The sequence below is a fragment of the Tinamus guttatus genome, unplaced genomic scaffold, assembly GCF_059628265.1.
Source record: "Tinamus guttatus ecotype Peru unplaced genomic scaffold, ASM5962826v1 Tinamus_guttatus_pri_ptg000307l, whole genome shotgun sequence".
NCBI classification, from domain to species: domain Eukaryota; kingdom Metazoa; phylum Chordata; class Aves; order Tinamiformes; family Tinamidae; genus Tinamus; species Tinamus guttatus.
In genome coordinates, this window is record NW_028288841.1 from 1,859,319 (window position 1) to 1,882,946 (window position 23,628).

General features: G+C 66.2%; 4 protein-coding genes across 9 annotated transcripts; 2 read left to right on the plus strand and 2 right to left on the minus strand.

The window, feature by feature from the left end:
- Positions 1–647: 647 nt before the first annotated feature.
- Positions 648–13,683, plus strand: BRPF1 (bromodomain and PHD finger containing 1). Of its 6 annotated transcripts, none has more exons than XM_088528197.1 (13): positions 648–1,253; positions 2,439–3,398; positions 5,914–6,070; positions 7,239–7,370; positions 7,713–7,859; positions 8,803–9,115; positions 9,758–10,072; positions 11,308–11,595; positions 11,676–11,823; positions 12,255–12,391; positions 12,475–12,593; positions 13,255–13,409; positions 13,493–13,683. In XM_088528197.1, the coding sequence occupies exons 1-13, from the start codon at positions 658–660 to the stop codon at positions 13,674–13,676; spliced, it is 3,651 nt and encodes a 1,216-aa protein (XP_088384323.1). In that variant the 5' UTR covers positions 648–657; the 3' UTR covers positions 13,677–13,683. The 6 variants fall into 6 exon arrangements, with proteins under 6 accessions (XP_088384323.1, XP_088384325.1, XP_088384324.1 ...); XM_088528199.1 differs by having other exon boundaries at positions 12,255–12,376; XM_088528198.1 differs by having other exon boundaries at positions 9,761–10,072.
- A 1,130-nt stretch (positions 13,684–14,813) lies between these two features.
- On the plus strand, positions 14,814–16,426 carry OGG1 (8-oxoguanine DNA glycosylase). Its single transcript, XM_088528206.1, has 7 exons — positions 14,814–14,923; positions 15,006–15,388; positions 15,459–15,638; positions 15,716–15,894; positions 15,972–16,113; positions 16,182–16,231; positions 16,301–16,426. The coding sequence occupies exons 1-7, from the start codon at positions 14,814–14,816 to the stop codon at positions 16,394–16,396; spliced, it is 1,140 nt and encodes a 379-aa protein (XP_088384332.1). The 3' UTR covers positions 16,397–16,426.
- Positions 16,427–16,924: 498 nt separating this feature from the next.
- CAMK1 (calcium/calmodulin dependent protein kinase I) lies at positions 16,925–19,046 on the minus strand. The gene is made up of 10 exons (XM_088528313.1): positions 18,967–19,046; positions 18,511–18,642; positions 18,327–18,401; positions 18,122–18,260; positions 17,920–18,046; positions 17,731–17,806; positions 17,550–17,662; positions 17,357–17,435; positions 17,175–17,262; positions 16,925–17,095 (listed from the first exon to the last, which is right to left on the minus strand). The coding sequence occupies exons 1-10, from the start codon at positions 19,044–19,046 to the stop codon at positions 16,925–16,927; spliced, it is 1,080 nt and encodes a 359-aa protein (XP_088384439.1).
- A 1,182-nt stretch (positions 19,047–20,228) lies between these two features.
- Positions 20,229–23,316, minus strand: TADA3 (transcriptional adaptor 3). Its single transcript, XM_088528204.1, has 8 exons — positions 23,052–23,316; positions 22,729–22,976; positions 22,492–22,597; positions 21,499–21,640; positions 21,163–21,266; positions 20,961–21,070; positions 20,503–20,688; positions 20,229–20,429 (listed from the first exon to the last, which is right to left on the minus strand). Exons 1-8 carry the CDS (start codon positions 23,256–23,258, stop codon positions 20,237–20,239), a joined length of 1,296 nt encoding a protein of 431 aa, XP_088384330.1. The 5' UTR covers positions 23,259–23,316; the 3' UTR covers positions 20,229–20,236.
- Between the last annotated feature and the right edge of the window lie 312 nt (positions 23,317–23,628).

The following is a 23,628-nucleotide window of genomic DNA, read 5'->3' on the forward strand; positions in this document are numbered from 1 at the left end:
GCCGCGCCGGCTGCGGGCACCGCGGGGGGACCCCGGGGGGTGGGGGGTGGAGCGGGACTGGAGGGCTCCGGTGCTCTGGATCGGGCTGGGGCCTCGCGGGGGGGTCCCGGTAGCGGTGGGGGGGGTCCCGGGCTGGGGGGTCCCGCGGGTCCCGGCGCCGCCGGTGCGCGGCGCTCATTGGCCGGGCGGCGCCGCCTGCGATTCCGCGCAGCAGATTCGCCTCTCGCGGCGCCGCGCGGCGCGGGCCTCAGCGGCCGTCCCGGGGCCGCGAGCCGCCACGCTCTCCCTGCAGCGCCGCCACCACCGCCGTTCGCCGCGTCGTCCCGCTCGACAGGGCCGCGCCGGGCGGCCGGGCGCCGCGGCGGCGAAAGTGCGGTTGCTAAGGGCCGCGCGGCGCTTTTACCCAGCGGCCGCCCCGCGCCAGGCGCCGCCGCAGCCTCCATTGTTGCGGCCGGGCCCGGCCGCCGCCGCCGCCGCCACCGCGATGGAGCTGCCGCTGCCGCCCGCCGGGCGCCGCTGAGCGCCGCGCAGGGCCCGCGCCGCGGCCGGGCACTACCCGCGGGGGCGGCGGGGCCGGCCCGGGGCCTCCGTCGCCGGAGCGCCCCCTCATCCCGCGCCGCCTCCGGCCCCCGTCGCGCCGGGCCCCGCGGCGGCGCCATGGGGGTGGACTTCGACGTGAAGACCTTCTGCCACAACCTGCGCGCCACCAAGCCGCCCTACGAGTGCCCCGTGGGCAGCTGCCGCAAGATCTACAAGAGCTACAGCGGCATCGAGTACCACCTGTACCACTATGACCACGACAACCCGCCGCCGCCGCAGCACACGCCGCTGCGCAAGCACAAGAAGAAGGGCCGCCAGGCCCGCGCCGCCAACAAGCAGTCGCCCAGCCCCTCGGAGACGTCGCAGTCGCCGGGCCGCGAGGTGATGACCTACGCGCAGGCCCAGCGCATGGTGGAGGTGGACCTGCACGGGCGCGTGCACCGCATCAGCATCTTCGACAACCTGGACGTGGTGTCCGAGGACGAGGAGGCCCCGGAGGAGGCGCCCGAGAACGGCAGCAACAAGGAGAACACGGAGACCCAGAGCGTCACCCCCAAGTCTGGGAAGCACAAGAACAAGGAGAAGCGCAAGGACTCCAACCACCACCACCACAACGCGTCGGCTGGCACCACCCCGAAGCTGCCCGAGGTCGTGTACCGGGAGCTGGACCAGGACACCCCCGACGCCCCTCCTCGCCCCACCTCTTACTACAGGTACTGCGGGTGGCCAGGGCAAGAGGGTGATTTTAGGTAGCCCTCGAGGTCCCTCGAGGCAGAATTGCTCCCTCTCTCTGCAGGGGCTCTTTAGGAGGCTTGTGTCCACGCTGTGCTCCATGTGCCTCTCCTGGGGCCCGTGAGTTAGCCGTCTTGTGGCTCCAGACTCTTGGAGCTGTAGTGGTCCTCTCTAGTTTTGAGGGGCCCTATAACGGCAGAGTTGTGATTCCTTCCTGTGTCATTGCTAGCAATTTGATTGCTACAGTCTTTCCTTGCTGATACAAAGTAGGCGGAGTTGTAAGAAAACACGTGTGTGTCCCTCCGCCTGCCACACTGTTCTTCAGAGATGTTCTGAGCTTGCTCTGGAGTCCCCGAGCACAAGGCTGTGGAATTTGTGTATTTGCAAGCTTAGTGCATGTTTGTTGTCTAACATATTTTCCAGGTGTGGCTGGGTAAGTTAAGTGGTCCCAAATAATCAGTAATTCGAGGAGGATTAATGCAGGACACGGGAAATAACCCTGATGTGATGTCCACCTCTGCTGTCTTGGTCACCATGTTGCCTAAGAAGTGGGCATCACATCCCAGGACAAAATATCGATGTTATTTTGCTTAGGGTGGTGTCATTCGATGGGACGGTGGGTGCCGTTTCCATTAGCTGCTGGAACAGGAAACGAGGGGTTCGAGTGGTTTCCTCTCTAAATAACATCACGTCCCCCACAAGTGAGAGCGCCAGGGGAGGGTGCAGCCCTCGCTGCCAGCGTTAATGAACCATCGTGCGTTCCTTGCCGCCGTGCCTGCCAGCAGGACTGGCACTGCTGTGCCTTGGAAACGAGGCCACTGTCCCCAGAGCATCTGCTGCCTGCCTGGAGGCTCGTCCCGTCTCCCGTCTTGCGCTGATGAGTCTCCAAGGGCTGTAAGTTGCCCATTAGATGAATGTTATTCGGGCTGAACGCCTTGCTGGGTTGTGCCAAAGGCACCGTTGGGCTGCTGCTCTGCTCAACATGCAGCAGCACCCCCTGTTCTTGCAGATTCCTGCCTCTTCCCATCTTTTATTTATGTATGTATTTGTTGATTTATTGGCTGGAGCATTTAAATATCCCCTCAGCAAAGGCCTGCGGAGGTTGGGGTCCAGCAGCACGGAGCCCGTCCGAGTCACTTGCTCACCTTCCTCTGCTGTCCTTCCAGGTACATAGAGAAGTCGGCCGAGGAGCTGGACGAGGAGGTGGAGTACGACATGGATGAGGAAGACTACATCTGGCTGGACATCATGAACGAGCGGCGGAAGACCGAGGGCGTGAGCCCGATCCCCCAGGAGATCTTCGAGTACCTGATGGACAGGCTGGAGAAGGAGTCCTACTTCGAGAGCCACAACAAGGGGGATCCCAACGCTCTGGTCGACGAGGACGCGGTGTGCTGCATCTGCAACGACGGGGAGTGTCAGAACAGCAACGTGATCCTCTTCTGCGACATGTGCAACCTGGCGGTTCACCAGGAGTGCTACGGGGTGCCCTACATCCCCGAGGGACAGTGGCTCTGCAGGCGCTGTCTGCAGTCGCCCTCCCGAGCGGTGGACTGTGCCCTGTGCCCAAACAAGGGGGGAGCCTTCAAGCAGACGGACGATGGGCGCTGGGCACACGTGGTGTGTGCCCTCTGGATCCCGGAGGTGTGCTTTGCCAACACGGTCTTTCTGGAGCCCATAGACAGCATCGAGCACATCCCGCCTGCGCGGTGGAAGCTCACCTGCTATATTTGCAAGCAGCGCGGCTCCGGGGCTTGCATCCAGTGCCATAAGGCCAACTGCTACACGGCTTTCCACGTGACCTGCGCCCAGCAGGCTGGACTGTACATGAAAATGGAGCCCGTCCGCGAGACGGGAGCCAACGGGACCTCCTTCAGCGTGCGCAAAACTGCCTACTGCGACATCCACACGCCGCCGGGCTCCGTGCGCAGGCTGCCCGCGCTCTCCCACAGCGAAGGGGAGGAGGAGGATGAGGAGGAAGAGGAGGATGGTAAGGGCTGGAGCTCTGAGAAAGTGAAAAAAGCAAAGGCCAAGTCCAGAATCAAAATGAAGAAGGCACGGAAGATCCTGGCAGAGAAACGAGCTGCAGCACCTGTGGTTTCTGTTCCCTGCATCCCCCCACACAGGTACAACCTGCTGCCCTCCCTTTGCTGTGGAGAAACGTCACTCTTTCCTGTATCCCGCTTTGCACACAGACATTATCTTGTTGTCACTAATGTTACGTTTTTGCCCAAGTGCTTTTCGCTCTGTTCTTGCCCAGGGTTGTTTGTGTTTCCCCTGGGAGTCCCGTGGGGTAGCAGTGATGTGCAGTTCTGCTGTTCTGCACAGCCCTGTGGAGGTGTCCGGGCTCGCAGAGGCGCAGGAAGTAGATGCTCTTAGTTTAACGGTAGGGAATGAGCTTGGCTGGACATGTCAGGAAGCAGCTGGGGGTTCCCAGAGCTCCTTTCCTGTTGTGCTGACCTCGGACACTGGAGTAAATACCAGGGGTGGGGAGAGGGCGGGGCTGCTGCTCTTTCTGATGCTGCTTTTTCTTTTTCCTGTCTGGGGCCCCATTTTGGCTCTTTATGTGGAACCTCTGGGAAGTTCCATGCCCAGTGTCCTCTGTCTGTCCACATGGGAGTGACCAAGCCCAGGAACTGGGTTAACCAGGCGGTTGCTTTTGGCTGAGTCCCAACTCTGGAGCAAAGAGGTCTCTCTTGTACGAGACTTTTGGGGAGATCCCTACGCCCTGGTGAGCGCGGGGACAAACGCTCAGCGTTTTGTGCTGCCTGCAGCTGGCCCCGCTCAGCAGCCTCTCCCTCAGGGCCGTCTCCCAGAACGAGTCTCAGCAGCAGCAGCCTCTGCCCTGCTGCGTGCAAAGGGGTGAACAGAGAGGACGGGGGCTCCTGCTCTCTATGACTTGGTGAAATTGGCTTGACACTATATGGGCAGTGTGGACACTCATCTGGAAGAGGGTTGAAGCTTTGCTTGGGGTCGTGTCTCTGTCGAGTCCAACCCTAAGGGCTTCACAGGAAGGTCTGAACACCCTGTGGTTAGGGGTGGAGAATAACCTGCTCACCACGGGCTGTGTTGCTGTGGTCTGGTCGTTGAGCTGCTCTGTAAATCCTGGAGTGGGGCGTTTCAGAGCCTTGCCAAAATGCATCGGTGTGATTTACAGCTTGCAAACGTCTTTTCAGTCCATCTTTAAACCTCCTCGTCACGCTGGGGCAGGCGTTTCGCAGTCGAAGCGCGGGTTGTGCAGGAAGGTGTTTGTGGGTTCTGAATCAGCGCTCCTGGGTTACACTGAGCTCTCCTCCTTCCCGTGGGGTGAGATGGGAGCAGCAGGAGAGCTGTGCCAAAGGTGTGACCTTGTGAAACCTGGCACTGCCAGCCCCCCGGACACCCCTGTGGCAGCCCGGAGATGGGGGGACCACCACCTTCCTGCAGCTCCTCGGCCACCCTTGGGGCTGCCGTGGGGTGGCAGGGGAGGCAGACCCACAGAGACTCGTTTTGCTCTGCGGGCAGCGTCCTGGTGACTTGCGGGGGCAGAGCTCTGCTACAGAGTTGATGGCTTTTTGCCATCATTTGTTCATGGACTGTCCTTATGTTACTCTTTAGAGTTACTGTTGCTGAAGCGTCTCTTTTTCTCGTGTTTTGATGCACTGGCAGGCTGCTTGTATGCTCTGTGCAGGCTGTTTCGACCGTCTTGTTGCTATTATTGTGCTCTCCGTGAAACCCACACTGAGACAGAAGCTGTTAACCTCACCCCAGGCCTTCCTGTTGGGATTAACTCTTCTTCAGGGGGCTATTACCAGAATGCCAAATGTCTCCCTGTGGGAGCTGTGCCTGGCCCGAGATGGCAAATGAGGCTGCTGTCTCCGGCCTTGGCAGCTGGGAGTGAGGCAGGTCGGGTTAACGTGCGTGAAGATCTGTCCCTGCAAAATGTGGAGATACAGGGGGTTCGTACGTCTGACTCCCCACCAGCAGCAGGGCATCTCCTTCCAACGCTGATGGAGGAGGTTATCACAGTTTCTTCAGGCTTTCTGCCACTGTATAGAATAGGTAAACTCCTTCTGTTGTGTTTTGGGTCCTTTAGGGTGGTAATTCGTTAGCTGAAACAGCGAGTTCTGTTCCGCTGGTGCCTCCTGTCCCCTCATCTCAGCGTGCTGCTTTGTTAAAGAGCTCCTTGGAGTGCCAAGCTTGCCTGGTAACATCCAGACAGGCCCTTTGCCCTCTTGGATGGCCTTTGGTCATAGAAACAGGGTAAATAGGGGCTTGGGGGCAGCAATATCTCAGTGTGTGCAGTCTTGGGGGCTTTGGGGACCTGCTGAAAGATCCAGCTGTGATCCCCGCTGTGTTGCACTCCTGTTCCAAGGTTTTGCTTGAACAGCTGGCAGGAGATAGAAAGGAAAAGACAGTTTCAGTGGGGCAGGACTGAACGTTCCCTGATGTCCTTCTCCGTGGCTGTCTCGGTAGTGCTGCTGTCCCGTGTAACTTGGCTCTCTGCGTAACTTGCTGCCACACAAAAGGGGGCCCTCAGTCTGAGGAGCTGCTCAGCTCCTCCCTGGTGGCTCAGCTGCTACATCCCCCCCGTGAGGGCTTTCCTTGCAGCGGGCTGGCTTGTTTTGTTAATTGTGCTTGTGGTTCCTCTCCCTTCTTCAGGCTCAGTAAGATTACGAACCGCTTAACTATCCAGAGGAAGAGCCAGTTCATGCAGAGGCTACACAGCTACTGGACTCTGAAAAGACAGTCCCGCAATGGTGTCCCCCTGCTACGCCGCCTTCAGACGCACTTGCAGTCACAGAGGAACTGTGACCAGGTAAGGGCTGCTTTTGGGGACGCCGAGGGGCCTCCCGGGTGTCTTTGTGTGCTTCCTGCATCTCCAGAGCCTTGGGCTCGGAGCCTTCGCTGCATGTGGCGCCTGCGGGCTCAGAAAGGGGCCTGCGATGAGCTCAGCCTCCCTGGTGAGGAAGGGGCAGCCCCAGCTGCCTGCTTTTGCTGCTTCACTTTCTCCACTGCTCCCAGCATTCAGGGATTTGCCAGATAGTGACGCCTTTGGCAGCCTGCCATGGAGAGGGAATCCTGCCCTGCCGCGCTGCAGCAAGGAAGTCAGCGCCTTCCGCCTTCCCACATCTAGCTGGCAGCTATGGCAAAGCTATCAGAAACGGGTCTAATTTGAGGCCAGCGTGCGACAGGGTATTAAGAGGGATGGCCAGTGATTTCTAGGAACGCTGTCTGGAAGAAACGAAGGCCTCACTTCCAGTTTCTGAAGCCCCTACAGGAGCGCTGCCTGTGGCTGCTGCTTCCAGCCCTCTGCATGCCTCAGTTGTTAGTCAGTGCCTTACAGATGTGAAGTCTCTAGTGCCAGAGAGGAAGGTTTTTATTTTGGCTCACTATTGGAGAGCTCCAAGTCTTTTTTTCCTGAGCCCTTTGAAGACTGTGGCAGAGGCTTCCCTGCCTTGCCCCTTCTCATTTTAATTTACTGGAAAAGAGTTGAAACTGTTTCTGCTCATCTTTTGTCTACAGCAGCAAAATAAAATGATTTTGCCAGAACTTCCAGAACTTTCTGGTTACTTCCAGAACTGAAAGTACCCGGAGTTGTCTTCCCTTTGCACTGCTGCTCTTCACCAGAGCTCTGAGCAGCTGCCCAGACGTTGACATTGTTGCTCTGCAGTCCTTGGCAGCTGCACGCCCTGGGTCATGTTAGGAAGAGCATTTCCAGGCCTCAGGGTGTCTCCATTTGAGCTTTCTAAGGCCTTGGTGATCTGAGAGCAAGTATTCAGCTCTGGTCAGAGGTTGGATGGTGTCTGTGGGTCCCTGTGTGCCCGTCACCCACTTAGCTCCCAGCAAAGGAACGTAGATCTTCCCCGAAACAGTGGGTCAGGCAGGCAGCATCCCAGTGCCAGGGAGGAGCCGCAGCACGTAGCCAGCAAGGTGGAGGTGGGAACACTTCTCCTGTGAGCTCACGGTCTCTGATGTTCCTGCAGAGAGACACTGAGGATAAGAACTGGGCCCTGAAGGAGCAGCTGAAGTCATGGCAGCGCCTCCGCCATGACCTCGAGCGTGCGCGCTTGCTGGTGGAGCTGATACGCAAGCGGGAGAAGCTCAAGAGAGAGACGGTAACGACGGTTCCCCACGCCGGGCGCTGCCGGGGCGGGCCTGAGCAGGGGCTCCTTGGCGTGCCGGTCGCGCCGTCCCCGCCGCGGTGGCTCTGAGCACGGGTGGCTGCTGCGCAGGGCTGACGGGGGAGCTGGGCCCGGGCTTGCGGCTCTGCAGGCCGGCGGCGGTGGCCATGTGCACCCTGGGCATGTGCCCTGCATGCAGCCCTCGTGCGAGGAGGGTGGCCCCTCGCAGCAGCTGGGAAACGTTTCCCCGTCCTCCCCGGTTGCTCCCTGGGGATCGTCCCTGCTGTGTGTTCGCCCGGGCCGGGGGCTCAGCCACGCTCTGTTCCTCTCTTTCAGATCAAAGTGCAGCAGGTGGCACTGGAAATGCAGCTGACCCCCTTCCTCATCCTCCTCCGCAAGACGCTCGAGCAGCTGCAGGAAAAAGACACGGGCAACATCTTCAGCGAGCCGGTCCCTCTGTCTGAGGTAACAGAAATCTACGAAGTAAGAACCCCCTCCCCCAGATTTCTACTTCGCTCAAATCTGTCCCTTGCTCATGCCAAGGGCTCTCCGTGGTGGTCTCCGCTCCCGGAAGGCACCTGGGAAGCCGGCGGGCAGCCCGGCGCTGCTGGCTCGTCCCGGGGCACTCGCACGAGGGTGGATGTCCCCGAGGGAGCCGAGCACGGGACGGCTGAGCTGGCGGTGGCAGCTGCTGCTGGCCGGGAGCGCAGGGTTTGGTCTCCTTTTCTGTGCGTGTTGTTGGCAATTCCTCAGTGCCTGTGAGAGGTCGGGATTCCCGCTTGGGAAAGGAAGAATGCCAGCACTTGGAGCCTTGGTGAATGGCACGTTCTTACTTGTCCCCCCTGAGAGTGCCTTTCCCAGGTGGCAGACCAAGCACAAGAGATGGGCTTGACCTCAGGTTCAAAGCTCCTGGGGCAAGGAATTTCTGAGAATGCCATTAGTTCCCCACCTGGGAAGGTGGGAGAGGGAATCCTGGCTCTGCACAGCTCTGGCAGCAGGTCGGCACTGAGGTGTCTCTGCTGAGCTGGGCAGGAAGGCTGCAAGGTCCCGACCTGTAGCCGTTGCTGCCATCCTGACAGTTTTATTTTACTTGTCCATGCTCACCCTCTCCCCAGGGATTTGTGCTTGCAGCTTCCTGCCCTGCGGGGATCCTAGGTAATATTCTGTATTCCAGCTGCCGACAGAAGAGAGGGTGGGATGCTGGTGTGTGCACTGGTGTCCTGAGTGTGTGTGTGCTGCCAACGGGTAGAGTGCAGCACAGGGACTCTAATCCCCAGGCATTACCATCCCTCTGGCTCTAAAAAGCAGATGGCATTTCCAGATCCCCAGGGAGCAGTACCTGATTCCTCTAACAACTGTTTTCTTGGAGCAGGTAGTGCTAGCGGGCGGCTCCTGGGCTCTTAGCTCTGGCTCTTTCCTTGTGCAGGTCCCAGACTACCTGGATCACATCAAGAAGCCGATGGATTTTCAGACAATGAAACAGAATCTGGAAGCCTATCGCTATCTGAATTTTGATGACTTTGAGGAGGATTTTAACCTGATTATCAACAACTGTTTGAAATACAATGCCAAAGACACAATCTTCTACCGGGCCGCCATCCGTCTGCGGGAGCAGGGAGGCGCCGTGCTCCGGCAGGCTCGCCGGCAGGCCGAGAAGATGGGCATTGACTTTGAGACAGGCATGCACTTCCCACACTGTGTAACTGTGGAAGAGGCTCAGGTCCAAGATGTGGAGGACGGTGGGTACTCGTCCCCTGTCCTGGGCTACCAGGGCTACTTAGAGCTACGGCCTCTGCAGGGTCAGGGCACCGGGAGCTCTGTTCCTGCTGCTTCCCTGGGGGAAGTGATACCTGGACCACGTGTGCCCTTTCCCCAAGGAGGTGGGCGCTTTGCTAGCTGGGCATACACTGGCCCCATCATCTTGGTTCTAGACCGTTACTCTCCTGGGTAGAGCGGAGCACCAGCCAGGAATAATGTGTAGGAGAGGGGCCCTCTCTCTGCTCCAGCATGGAGAAGGCCAGCAAAGGACCCAGGGGCTCAGACAGCAGATCTCCCTTTTCCCTGCTGTCTCGCTTCAGCAGTGCTTTGACTCTTGCTGACATTTCCTGTTAAAAACCTCTTTCTTGTTCAAGCTGGCATGGGCTCAGGTGTTCTCCATGCTGCTGCTGAGCCTGACTTCCCCAGCAGTCCTACTTGGCTTGCTTCCCACAGAGCTCCTTCTGCACCTCTTTGGGGTAACTTGCCCTGATCTCAGGTGCCTGGAGCCGTGGAAGCTATTTCCCTCCTGAAGGGAACCCGTATTGCCCTGTTCCCTTTGGTGTTAGGGATCTCCAAAGAGTTCCCGATGTCTTTCATCCATCTGCTCCTCTTTGTGCCCCCAGAAGATGTGCGGCTGCTGCTCTCGGAGAATCAGAAGCACCTGCCCTTGGAGGAGCAGCTGAAGATCCTGCTGGAGCGGCTGGACGAGGTTAATGCTGGCAAGCAGAGCATAGGACGGTCCCGCCGCGCCAAGATGATCAAGAAGGAGATCACGGTCCTGCGGCGGAAACTTGCTCACCCGCGAGACCTGGGCCGGGACGGGCCGGAGAGACACGGCTCCTCGGCCAGGGGGGTCCTGCAGTCGCACAACCCCTGCGAGAAGGACCTGCAGACGGACAGTGCTGCTGAGGAGAGCAGCAGCCAGGAGACCGGCAAAGGTACCGGGCGCTCCACGATGCTGCTGCTTCCTGGGGGTCTGTGGGGAACTCACAGCCCCGGGACAGGCTGGCGGGGCTGCCCCGGGGGTCCCTCCCGAGGGCCGTGTGGGCTCCGTGCACAAACCTTGCTCTTAGCAGCTCCCTGGAGCCTCTCAGGAGGAAGCCCCTTGTCTCCCACATGGAAATCCCTTGGCTCTCAAAGCACATCCTGTAGCAGCGGGTGGCCCGAAGCTCCTGCAGAGCAGGAAGCCCTTGTGCCCCTGTGCTGCTTCGTGGGGAGCTGAGCCGAGGAGGGCAGCGTGCCGCAGAGCTGGCAGGGAGCCCTGCGTGCCGGGCTGCCCGGGGAGGCCGTTGGCTGCGCGGGCAGCGCTTGTCCCACGACAGCCCCCGGGGCGCTGGGTTTGCCCTTCTTCTGGCGAGCTCGCCTCCCTGTGCCCGAGGAGCCGGAGATCATCCAAGAAACCGAGCGTTTTGCCACAAAAATCCCGGCTGTCCATGTGGGGAGTGAGACGCATTGCTTCGGATGGCAGCCCCTGCGCAGCTCTGCCTCACTGCCTGGTTTCTCTGGAGACATTAACAGGCTCTCCGAGCTGCCATCACTGTCCCTTCCTGCCAGGGAACAGCGTGGGGCACAGGAGGGGGTTTCGGGGCTGGAACTATTGACTGCCAAGCTCCAAACATCCGCTCGGGGCTGGAGCTGAACGCTGAGCAGCTGGGAGCTCCCCGGGTGCCTGCAGGGAGGAGCTGGGCTGCACGGAGGGCACAGCCAAAGCACAAGCCTGGGCAGAACAACAAGGGCTTCCTGGGGTTTTGTCACCTTTGCATTGTGAGCCTGTCCTCCTGAGCACTGGGGAAGCAGGCTTTTCTGCAAGCAGTGTTTGGCATCGCTGCCTTTCAAGGCTGCAGCAGGCCTTGTTGGCTGCTGCCTGTTTGGGCACCTCATGGGGAAGGATGCTCCTTCTTTCTTGACTTCTTTTTCAATGAGTTCAGGGTGTGTGAGGGCATCTGTTGGCTGGTGGAGGAGTCTTTGATGTCCCCATCTGTACTAAGCTCCCACTGGAGGTTTTGCTCTCAGCAGACTCGACAGTCCAAGCCCGAGGGGGAGCGTGACAAAGCTCAGGATTGGAACCTTGCAAGAAGCAGCTCCTGAGAAACTGAACTGCTTGTTCTGCTGCTGCCTGTCCCATGGGGCAAGTCCCATGGAGCCCAACTGATGCCTTCTCCTTTTCTTTCAGGTCTCGGTCCCAATTCTTCCTCCACCCCAGCACATGAAGTTGGCAGGAGAACCTCCGTGCTCTTCTCCAAGAAGAACCCTAAAACCGCAGGCCCCCCGAAACGCCCAGGCCGCCCCCCGAAGAATCGGGACAGCCAGATACCGCCCGGCCACGGGAGCAGCCCCATCGGCCCCCCGCAGCTGCCCATCATGGGCTCCTCGCAGCGGCAGCGGAAGCGAGGGCGCAGCCCGCGGCCCAGCTCCAGCTCGGACAGCGACAGCGACAAATCCGCCGAGGATGCTCCCATGGGTGAGTGCGGCAGCTCCCGGCGGCACAGCCGGCCCCCGAGGGCTGCAATTACATCGTCCCGCTGCTGCTTTGCTTTGCAGACCTGCCGGCCAACGGTTTCAACAGCGGGAACCAGCCGGTGAAGAAGAGCTTCCTGGTGTACCGGAATGACTGTAACCTCCCTCGGAGCAGCTCCGACTCGGAGTCCAGCAGCAGCAGCAGCAGCAGCGCTGCCTCCGACCGCACCAGGTACCGCGTCCGGCCCGGCTGCGCTCAGGGGCTGCTGCTCAGGGTGCCCGTGGGCATCTCGCAGCCCTGAGTGAGGATGGTGTTTGACAGGACCTCCTTGTGCTCTGGATGTCCCTGCTCGAGCAGGGGGTTGGGCTGGGTGATCTCTAGAGATCCCTTCCAACCTCAGCCATCCTGGGATTCTTTCAGGCTCCTCCTGCAGGCCGAGGGGGATAACAAAGCGTGCGCAGGCTGCGAGGCCTGGCTGCGCTTCTGTGCCTTTGTGTGAGGCTCCGCCGTGGGCTGCTGCCCTTCGTGGTGCTGGCAGTGGCAGCTGGAGCTCGTGGGGCTCTGCCCAGGAGCCTGAGGGCCTCCGGGATTGTCCTCGGGAAAAGGGCTTCTGGAAGCCTCGTGTGACTGCTCCAACAGCTCTGCTCCCGCTCTCCTTTCAGCACAACCCCCTCAAAACAGGGCAGAGGGAAGCCCTCCTTCTCCCGCGTGAACTTCCCCGAGGACAGCAGCGAGGACACGTCGGGGACAGAGAACGAGTCCTACTCGGTTGGCACAGGGCGAGGTGTGGGGCACGGCAGTGAGTATCTCGGAGCCTTCCCGGGCCAGCACAGCTCCCGTTGTCCCCTGGAAGGGGCCAGGCTGACGTCTTTTCCCTCACAGTGGTGCGGAAGGGCATTGGCCGCGGAGCGGGGTGGCTCTCGGAGGACGAGGATTCCTCTCTGGACGCCTTGGATCTCGTGTGGGCCAAGTGCCGGGGGTACCCGTCGTACCCCGCGCTGGTGAGTACGGCCGGCGGGCGCCCTGGCATCGTGCTGCCAGCACCAGGGAACGGGGAGGTGGATTGGGACACGCATCCCTCTGCATCCAGCCCTCCTCAACAGCCCTGCCCGTTTGTGGTGTTTGTTTTTTCTTTTTTGAACGGGGTGAAACAGGCAGGAGTTGTACAAAGTAACCGCTCTGTGCCAGGAGGGAGGGCGCCTTTTTTCTTTGTTTCTAATCCTTGAGGCACTTGCTGCTACTTGTGACAAACAAGACGGAAACAAACCCGCCCTGCAGCAGGGACGCCTTGGTGGCGGGTGCTCATCCATGATCCGTAAAACGGGAACCGTGCCGGCCTCGGCTGCCTGGCTGGCAACGCGGCGGGGCAGAGTGAGCTTTCTGCTTCCTTAAGGAATTATCCCTTAAGGGATGCTTCCTTAAGGGATGCTTCCTTAAGCTTCCTTCTGCTTCCTTAAGGGATGATTCCTCCCTGCCCTCGGCACCGCAGGCGCCTTGGAGGGAACGCGAGGGTGGCCTGGTGTCACCGTGGCAAACACGTCCCCAGGGGGCTCAAGGGCCAAGCTCTGTCCCCACGGGGGCAGCCGCTGCCTCCCTGCCCGGATGGGGTCCGCGCGGCTCCCGTCCGTCTCCCCGCGCTCAGCTCCCGGCTCCTTTTCCCAGATCATCGACCCCAAGATGCCGCGGGAAGGCATGTTCCACCACGGCGTGCCCATCCCCGTGCCGCCGCTGGAGGTGCTCAAGCTGGGCGAGCAGATGACTCAGGAAGCGCGGGAGCACCTCTACCTCGTGCTCTTCTTCGACAACAAGCGCACGTGGTAAGGGCCGCCGCGGGGCCGCCGCGCGCGCCGTGCGCCGCCGCCGCCAGCCCTCACGTGATGGGGCTCCCCTTTCCCCGCAGGCAGTGGCTGCCCCGCACCAAGCTCGTGCCCCTGGGCGTCAACCAGGACCTGGACAAGGAGAAGATGCTGGAGGGCCGCAAGTCCAACATCCGCAAGTCGGTGCAGATCGCCTACCACCGCGCCATGCAGCACCGCAACAAGGTGCAGGGCGAGCAGAGCAGTGACTCGAGCGAGAGCGACTAGCGGCGCCGCCGCCGCCGCCGCCGCGCGGCTGCTCCCGCTGCAGCGGGTCTGCAGGGACCGGAGCCGCCGCCGGCACCGCGCCCGCGGGATCGGTTATTCCCGCCCGGAGCCGGGCAGCGCTCCCGGGATCGTCCCCAATCCCTAGGGATCCTCCTCAATCCCTAGGGATCCTCCTCGTCCCCCTCCCCGGGATGGCCCTCGTTGCCCCGGGGTCGCCCTCAGGCCCTAGGGGTCGCTGTGACCCCCCCCCGAACGGCCGCGGCGGCGCCCGCCCGCCCGCGCCTCTTTGTATTTATTTTGAAGCAGGAAAAGATAAATCTATGGGTTCGTATCGCCGGCCGCATCTGCTGCGCGCGCCGCTCGCGCGGCCGGAAGCGCCCGCCGCGCTTCCGGCGGCCGCTCGCGCTGGGGCGGGGAGCCGCAGCTCTATGGTGGGAGGCGGCGGGGGCCGCCGGGGGCGGGACCGCCGTGTCCGTGGGGCGGGAGCGGGGCCGTGGGGCGGGACGGAGGTTGCAGCCGTGTCCGTGGGGCGGGAGGAGGGCTGTGGGGCAGGGCTGCGGGTGCAGCCGTGTCCGTGGGGCAGGGCCGAGCGTGGGGCTGAGCCTGCTGTGTCCATGAGGCGGGAATGGGGCTGTGGGGAGGCTGGGGGTCCAGCCGTGTCCGTGGGGCAGGACTGGGGCTGTGGGGCAGGACAGGGGATGCAGCCATGTCCGTGGGGCAGGAGCAGGGCTGTGGGGCAGGACTGCAGGTGCAGCAATGTCTGTGGGGCAGGACTGCGGCTGTGGGGCAGGACAGGGGATGCAGCCATGTCCTTGGGGCAGGACTGGGGCTGTGGGGCAGGACTGGGGGTCCAGCCGTGTCCGTGGGGCAGGAGCGGGGCTGTGGGGCAGGACTGCAGGTGCAGCAATGTCTGTGGGGCAGGACTGCGGCTGTGGGGCAGGACAGGGGATGCAGCCATGTCCTTGGGGTAGGAGTGGGGCTGTGGGGCAGGACTGGGGGTCCAGCCGTGTCCGTGGGGCTGTGGGGCAGGGCAGGAGACGCAGCCGTGTCCGTGGGGCGGGATGGCTGCTCCCCACACGCGCAGGCAGCCCGGGGGGCACCCGCCAGCCCTGAGGCACCGTGTGCGGCGCAGGGCCCATGCGGCTGCGCGCGGCCCCGCGGCGCTGCCCGGCGCTGTGGCGCTCGCTGCGCTGCCCCCCGGACGAGCTGCGCCTCGACCTGGTGCTCAGCAGCGGCCAGAGCTTTCGGTGAGCGCTCGGGGCGGGGGGCGGCCGCGGGTCCGGCCGGGGGGGCTGCCCCACGCGGGGGCCGCTGACGGGGCCACCGCAGCTGGTGGGAGAGCAGCCCCGGCTGCTGGACCGGCGTCCTGGCCGGCCGCGTGTGGACGCTGACGCAGGCCGGGGAGCGGCTCTGGTACACGGTGTACGGCGAGGAGGACGAAGGCGACGAGGACGAAGGCGACGAGGATGAAGGCGAGGACGAGGGGGACGAAGGCGACGAGGATGAAGGCGAGGACGAGGCCGCTGGCCCCGCGGCGCCACGGCACAGCCCGGAGCGCCCCGGTGCCGAGGCGGCCGCCGCGGCGCCGCTGGGCGCGCACACGGACGCCATCCTCCGCGACTACTTCCAGCTGGACGTGGGGCTGCGCGCGCTGTACCGCGCCTGGGGGGCGGCCGACCCCCACTTCCAGGCGGTGGCCGCCGAGTTCCCAGGTGAGCAGCGGGCGCCGCGGGGGCCGGTGCCGGTGCCCGTGGGCGCCTCGGCAGCGCGTGCCCGCGGCAGGCGTGCGGGTGCTGCGGCAGGATCCGGTGGAGTGCCTGCTGTCCTTCATCTGCACCTCCAACAACCACGTGGCGCGCATCGCCGCCATGATCGAGCGCCTGTGCCGGGCCTTCGGGCGCCGCCTGTGCCGCGTGGGCGCGCGGCCCTTCCACGCGTTCCCCGCGCCGCAGGCGCTCGCAGGTGGGCGCCGTCCCCCTTTACGCGCCCCACGCGTCCCCGCGCGCGCCCCACGCGTCTCGCCGTCCCTCCCCGCGCAGGAGCCGACGCCGAGGCCCGCCTGCGCGCGCTGGGCTTCGGCTACCGCGCCAAGTTCGTGAGCGGGAGCGCGCGGGCGCTGCTCGAGGGGCTGGGCGCCGAGGGGCTGCGCGCGCTGCGCGCCGTGCCCTACGCCGAGGCGCGCCGGGCGCTGCGCGCGCTGCCCGGCGTGGGCGCCAAGGTGAGCGGCACCGCGGGGGCGCCGCGCCGCGCGCGGGGGGCCTTGGGGACGCGCTGAGCGCCCTGTCCCCGCGCCAGGTGGCCGACTGCGTGTGCCTCATGGCGCTGGACAAGGCGGAGGCGGTGCCCGTGGACACGCACGTGTGGCAGCTGGCGCGGCGGCACTACGGCGCCGCCACGGCCGCCGCCAGCCTCACGGCGCGGGCGCACGACGACATCGGTGCGTGTGGCGCCGCCGACGCCATCCCCGGAGGGAGCTCCCTCTCCTCACTCGCGCTCTCCCCGCAGGCGACTTCTTCCGTGGGCTCTGGGGCCCCTATGCGGGCTGGGCGCAGGCGGTGAGTCCCCTCCCCGGCGCCGCCGTGTCCCCTGGGTGGCCGTGCCACCCCCTGCCTGTCCCCTCGCAGGTCCTGTTCTGCGCCGACCTCCGCAAGGGCCGCAAGCCGGCGAGCGGCACCGGGCGCCCCGCGCGGGGCCGGGCCCGGGGCAGGGTCCCCTCCTAGGGACCCCTCTGGCACGGGGAGCGTCCCCAAGGTGTCACAGGGACCCAGGTGGCAGCCCCGTGGCCCCGGGCCGGGCTGTCCGCGCCGCGGCCGCGTGTCTGCGCGTGGGGCCGGGCGCCGGCGGCGGCTCCCACGTGGCGCCGAGCGAGGCCCGGCGGCGTTCGCCTCTTTCCTTTATTACAAGCAATAAAATAGAAACATCCACTTGGAAAATTCTTCTCGGCATGCCGGGGCGGGGAGGGAGCGCGGGGCCGGCGCCGGGCACGCGGGGCCGGGACGGACGGACGGCGGCAGCGGCGGAGAGGCCCCCCCGGGCCGGGGCTGAGCACGAGCCCCCCGCGCGGCCCCGTGTGCGGGAAGGGGCGGCAGGGCCAGCGCGGGGGGACGCAGAGGAAGGGCATCCTCCTCCTCCTCCTGCCGGCAGCTCCGTGCTCGGCCCCCCGAGCCGCCCCGGCGCCAGAATCGCGCTCAGTCCCGAGGGAGGCGGCGAGCCCGGTTGGCCCGCACGCGCGTGCTCCGGAGCGGGGCTCAGCACCGGGGCGGCGCGCCGGGCCCGGCCTCGCCGTTGCTGGCGCCCAGGCCGCCGAGGCGGTGGCTGCAGCAGGGGCTGGGGGGTGTCCCCTGTGCCGGGCCCTCCTGGCTGGTGCCCAGGTGCAGCTTGCGCATGTGCCGCACCACGGCGGTGGCGTTGAAGGCTTGCTGCGCGCAGCGGGCGCCGCGTGAGCCGCGCGGGCCGCCCCGCGGCCCCGGCCCCGCCGCGCCGGCCCCCCGCGCTCACCTTCCACTTGCTCTTGGCGAAGTTCTTCTTGATCTGCTCGCTCACCGACTGGTGGATGTTCTTGTCCAGCGCCGTGTCCCCGGCGATCCTGGGGGGCGGCACAGGGCGTCGTGGGTCCCCGTGGCGTGGGGGGACCCCGGGGGTGACGGGAGCTGTGGGCAGGGCCCCCCCCGCGCGCTTACCAGGGGTGCTGCAGCGCCTGCTCGCATGTGAAGCGCTTGCCGGGGTCCTTCTCCATCAGGTGCTGGATGAAGTCTTTGGCTGGGATGAAGCGGGGAGCAGCCGTGAGCCGGGGCACGGCCGCCCCCGCGAGACCCCCCGTCCTGCCCCACCGCCTCGTCCCGGGCCCCTACGCTGCGGCGCGTCCCGCGGCACCTGAGTCGGAGATGTCGTCCCAGTAGGGCGAGTCGAACTCGTAGTCGGCCCGCAGGATCTGCTCGAAGAGCTTGGCGTCGTTCTCGTCGTAGAAGGGGGGGTACCCGCAGAGCCTGCGCGGGCGGCGCCGAGCGTGAGCGCGGGGCGAGCGCGGCCGGGCGCCGGCGCCCGCGGTACGTACAGGATGTAGGCGATGACCCCGATGGACCAGCAATCCACCGCCTTGCTGTAGGGCTTCTGCGCCAGCACCTCGGGCGCTGGGGAAAGGGCGCGAGGAGCCGGGGCTGAACGCGGTGCCCCGGCAAAGCCAGGGGCAGCGGAGCCTCCCCGGCACGCGCCGCCTTCCCGCAGCCCCGCGCCGAGCGCTCACCCACGTAGCCGGGCGTCCCGCACGCCGTGGACATGACGCTGCCGCAGCCCTCGATCTTGGAGAGCCCGAAGTCGCTGATCATGATCTTGGAGTCCTCGTCCAGGCTGTAATAGAGCAGGTTCTCGGGCTGCGGGGAGCGCGGGGGCTGCGGTGAGCGCGGGGCGGCCGCGGGGGGCGGCTCGGGGCGGCCCCCGCCGCTCACCTTGAGGTCGCGGTGCACGATGCCCATGTCGTGCAGGTACTTGACGGCGTCGAGGATCTGCCGGATCAGGGCGCTGGCGTCGCGCTCGGTGTAGAAGCCCTTCTCCACGATGCGGTCGAAGAGCTCGCCGCCCGACACCCTGCGGGGCCGCCGTGAGCGCCGGGCCCGGCGCGGCCGCCCCGCGCGCCGCCCCGGCCCCGCTCACAGCTGCATGATGAGGTAGAGGTGGCTGCCGCTCTCGTAGATGTCATCCAAGGCCACGATGTTGGGGTGCTTGATCCTGCGGGCAGAGGCGGCGCCGTCACGGCGTGCGGCTCCGGCTATTTTCGGCGGCGCTGATAAGGGGAGCCAGCCCGCGGCCACGGCGAGGCCGCCGCGGCAGCCCCTACTTGTGCAGGACGGCGATCTCATTCTCGATGCTGGTCTCCTTGCCCTCCAGCGCCTTCTTGGCGATGCACTTGATGGCCACCAGCTTCCGCGTCGTCCTCTCCTCGGCCAGCACCACCTCGGAGAAGGCGCCGCTGCGGCGCCGAGCGGGGTGAGCCGGGAGCCCCGTGCCGCCATCGCCATGGCAACGACGGGCAGAAAGTCCGGCTATTTATAGGAGAGCGGGAACGGGAGGCGCGCGGCGCGGACGGGGCGCGCGGCGTCGCGGGCGCAGGTGAAGGGCGGCCCGTCCCCCTGAGCCGCGCTGTAATTAACCCGCTAATCCCGCCTAAGAGCCTTAGGGCGCCGCGGCCCGTGTCCCCCCGCGGGGACGCGGGCGCATCCCTCGCCGCCCCGTGCCCCGTGTCCGCCCGGGCAGGTGGCCGCGGTGGCGGCGAGGGGCCCCGCGTGCCACTCACGTGCCCAGGACCTCGCGGAAGTCGTAGATGTGGCGAATGTCGTCGGTCCTCTTCTTCCAGGCGGGCTGCCCCAGCGGCATGGTGGCCCCACGCGGGGCGCCCGGGCCGCCTGCCGCGGGGAACGGCGCGTGAGCGCGCGCGGGGACGGGCGCTCCCCGCGGGGCGGAGCGCGCGTGGGCGCCGCCCGGCCCCGCTCTTACCCACGCGCTGCGGCGGCCCCGGCCCCGGCCCCCCGCGCCCGGCAGCGGCGGCTCCTCCCGGCGCGGCGGCGCCGCCGGGCAGCCCTGACGTCACGCGGGGGCGGCCAATGGGCGGCCGCGGGCGGGGCGGGGCCACGCGTGACCGCGGGGCTCGCGTGGGGCGGCGCGCGCGCCCCGGGGGGCGGAATGAGGGGATGGGGAAGGGGGCACCTTCCTTCTCCCTCCCCCCCACCGCGAGGCGCTGCCCTCGTGGGCACCCCACGCGTGTCCGCGGGGCTGAGGTGCAGGAGGGGGAGCGCCCCAGCCCGCGGTGACCCTGCCCCCCAGCCCGGTCCCCCCGCCCAGGGCTGCTCCCTGCGGCCGCCCGCTCCCGCGCCCCGATCCCGGCGCCAGGAAAACCACGGGCTGCTCCCGCCGCTCCCTTTATTGGCAACACAGACCGCGCGCGCGGGCGCCCCACGGCCGCGGCTCCCCTCCCGGCCCTGCCGCGCCAGCCCCACCGCCCACCCCTGCGCGGGGCACCCGCAACAGCAGGACCCCCACGGCGGCCTCCCACGGCCACCAGCCTCGCAGCCCGCGGCCACCCACCGCGGCCGGGATCCCTCCCCGGGCGGCAGCGGCAGCGCAGGGCCCGGCGGGGGCCGCGGGGCCGTGGGATCGGAGCCGCAGCGGCCGCATCCGCCGCAGCCCCCCCTTGCCGCGTGCTGATGTCAGGATCCCAGAATAACAGCAGGAGCCGGGGGGGAAGCGGCCGAGGCAGCGGCGCGCGGGGAGGCCGCGTGCAGCCCTGCACCGCCGGGGCTCCCCGGGGACACCAGGGCAGGGCTGTCCCCGGGAGCCCGTGGGACACGAGGGGGCAGCAGCGGGACCTGCCTCCCCTCACAGGCAGCGATGGAGCCGTGGGGCGTCACACCAAACCCCCGTGCCGAGACCCTGCACGTGACGGGGCCGCTGCCACCACGCCAGGCCCACGGGCAGGGTCCTCCTCCCCACATTCCCCTGCCCTCGCCGGGAAACAGTCTGCGCCGTGGGGCGGGCGCGAGGCGCTTGCGCAGCCGCTCAGCGCCCCGCTACCCGTCCAGCAGCTTGAGGATGCTCTCGCGCTCCTTGAGGGTCTTCCAGGCCTGGTCCTTCTCCTTCTTGGTGGGCGTGCGCTTCTTCTGCCGCGCGGCCATGATCTTGCGGAAGGCGTCCATCACCTCGTTGTCGGCCACGCGCACGCGCTGCCGCAGCTCCTGCCGGTGCATCTCCTCCTTGGCCAGCCTGCGGGGACGGCGCCGCCGTGAGCCCCCGCGCCGGCCGCGCGCCCTCCCTCGCCCTGCCGCCCCGCGCTCACCGCAGCAGCTCCAGCTTCTTGGCGCGGTTGTGCGCGCTGAGCGCCTTGAGCTCCGCCTGCCGCTTGCGCAGCTCGGCCAGCACCTCGTCCTCCGAGTCCTCGGCCGGGCGGTCCTCCGACTCCAGCAAGCCCTGGGCCACCAGCTCCTCCTTGATCCGCCCCTCCAGCGACTTGGTGTGGGGGACGCTGTGCAGGGCACAGAGCGGGCGCTGTGCGCGGCCGCACGCGCCGGCCCGGCCTCTCCCCGGGGCGCAGGAGGGTGCGGGTGCTCCCCGGGCACCAGGGGAAGCGCCCGCGCTCGAGGCTGCGCTCCTTGGGCCCAACCTACTCTGCTACAGTGACTCAAGGGACAGGATTCTCCTGGCTCCCTCTGGCACTGGCAGAGGACGCGGAAACCGCAGGCACGTTCAGGCATCCGACGGGCAGAGCGGCGCTTTGGGGCCACCCGAGCCGCTCACCTGAAGGGCTTGTTCTGGCTGCGCGGGGAAGTGCCGGCGCCGTCGGCTCCCGAGTCCTTGCCAGCGATCTCGGGAATGGGGGAATCCTCCACGGGGGAGATGATGTTCTCCTGCAACCAAAGAGCAAGAGAACGGCCCGTTTTCCGAGATGCAGCAACGCTGCCAAAATGCAGAGCCAAAACGCACCCCCGCGCCCGCTCACCTCCACGAGGGCCTGCAGGAGACGCTGCGTCAAGGGCCCGAAGGGGCACCCGTCCTCTGGCTGCTCGTGCTGGGCCTCCGACTTCTTCAGCAGGGCATCAACATCTGCGAGGGAGCAGAGGAAACAGTGAGTGGCAGCAGGGCAGCAGGCCCGAGGCCTCCGCGGGACCGCACTGGGAATGGAGCCCTTCTCTGCAAAGGCAGCTCTGCTCCCACCACCACCAGAACCACCGGGCAGCCACCGACACGCAGGAATCCGCAGGGCAGCAGGGCCAGGGCTCGGCGCAGTCCCCCCAAGCCCTCTACCCTGCTGGGACGCAGGCGGGGACGGAGGCACCTTTGGTGTCCAGCTCGGTCAGGGGGCCCAGGGCGCCCTTCTTCTTGTCGGCGGCGGCCGCGGCGCGGGCTCCGTCCTTCTGCTCCTCCAGCAGGTCCTCCTGCGCCCAGCGCTGCGAGTAGTGCTTGCCCAGTGGCGGGATCTGCAAGCCGAGCGGGAGCTGCGGTGAGCGCGGCGCGGCAGAGCGCCCCGCGCGCCTCGTCCCACCGCCGCCGCGACCGGGGACACGGCAGAGCACGGCCGGCCCCGCTGCTCCACATCCCCGTCCATGGGGCTGCTCTCCGGCTTTCCCTGGCTCCCCACTCCTCTCCCGTGGCCCCAATGCGGAGCAGAGCGCAGGACTCGACACTGCCAGATGTGACCCTGGATGTGACAGGGACACCCGTAAGCCCAGGGCTGGGCTCCTGGGCAGCCACCGGCCCCTCTGGCTGGCCCGACACCGGCACGGACGCAGAGCTGGCAGGACTTGAGGATGCCCACGGGAAGGGCGAGACTGAACCCCTGCCGCAGGGACAGCGTTTTCCTGATGGCGCCGTGCCCACTGCGCGAGGAGCACGAGGCCATCACACACACAGTGCTGTAAAACTCTCCTACTCCACTCCTGGATCGAGCAGGAGCTGCGCTTGGCACAGGTGAAAAGGGCTTGGGGTCTCTCTAAGGGAAGGAAGGGATCTCTGGTGCTCCAGGACGATGACACAGACTCAGCGAGTCCTGCAGGTCTGGGCTGCGCTGCAGCAGGGACAGACTTCAGCTGGACAGGACAGGGCATGGCCAGGACCCCAGCACTGCCCCGAGCCGGGGGGACCTCATGGCCCAGGAGATGGAAGGGAAGAACGTGCGGATAAATTCCTGCTGCTGCAGGAAAACGCTCCCATCACCCTGCACGGGGAGCGTCTGCTGCAGCGCACGAGACTGCACGGGCAGGAGATGCCCGGGGTTGGGAAGCTGATGGGAAGAGAGGCCGCGGGAGCGGGCGGGCTTCGGATTTGTCACCTTGTAATGCTCGGCCTCGTCCTCGGGCGGCTTGAGCAGCTCCTCCAGCACGCGGAGCTCCTCGTTGGTGAGGTCGGCGCAGTACGGCTCCACCGAGGCCCAGAACCTGCGCGGACGGGGCGGACGCGCCATGAGCGGAGATGGGGGGCTGCTCCCCCCATTCCCATGGGAATCCTCTCCCCTCGGATCCTGCCCGCCCGCGAGGAAGGAAAGCGCCGTTTCCCAATCCCCGGGCACCTGTTTGGAGCGTCGTTTTTAGGAATCCGCGGCACGTCAATGGGATCGTCCGGGAACTCGTACTCCTGGATCTTGGGCTGCAGGTTCTTGGATTTGGGCCGCCCCGGGCCGGGCCCCGTGCTGTGGCCCCCTTTGCCCTCCAGCTTCTGCTTCTTGGGCTTGCCGTGCTTGACGGAGGCGCCCGCATCGTGCTCCTTGAGCTTCAGGAAGCGCCGGTCGCCCTTCTTGTCCTGCCAGTCCGAGAGGATCTGCAAGAGAGCGGCCCCGCGTCGCACCGGCGGCCCCGCGCGCGGGGACGGAGCCGCGAGCGGCGGCGGCGGCACCTGCGTCTCGGCCTCCAGGACGCGGAGGCGGCGGCTGGCGGAGGAGAGCAGCGTCTCCAGCTCCAGCTGCAGCGTGTCCAGCTCCTCGATGCCGATGCCGTCGTCCTCGGAGCGGGCGAGCACGGCCGTGTAGCGCGGGCACACCTTGCTGTGGTCCACCGCCTTGAAGTCGTGGAACTGCAGCGGGCAGTCCTTGAGCTCGCTCATGGCGGCCGCCGGCGCCGCGGCGCCGGGGGGGGGCCCGGGGCGCTGCAGGGCACCGGCGGGGCGGGCACCGATGGAGAGGAACCGGGGGGCACCGGGAAGGGGGGGGGATGGACCCGGGGTGGGGGGACCCGGGTACGGCGAGGAGCGGAGCCGGGGGGGGAACCGACGCGGGGGGGAACCTGAGCGCTGGAGGGAACCGAGCGGGGGAACCGAGCGGGGTCAATGGAGCGGGGGGAACCGATTTGCAACGGAGCGCGGGGGAAGGGAACGGGGAGGAACCGACGTGGCGGGGAACGCGGGCGCGGGGGGAACGGAGCGGGCGGGACGCGGGCGCTGGGGGCAGCAACCGGGGGACACCGGGGCGCCGGGC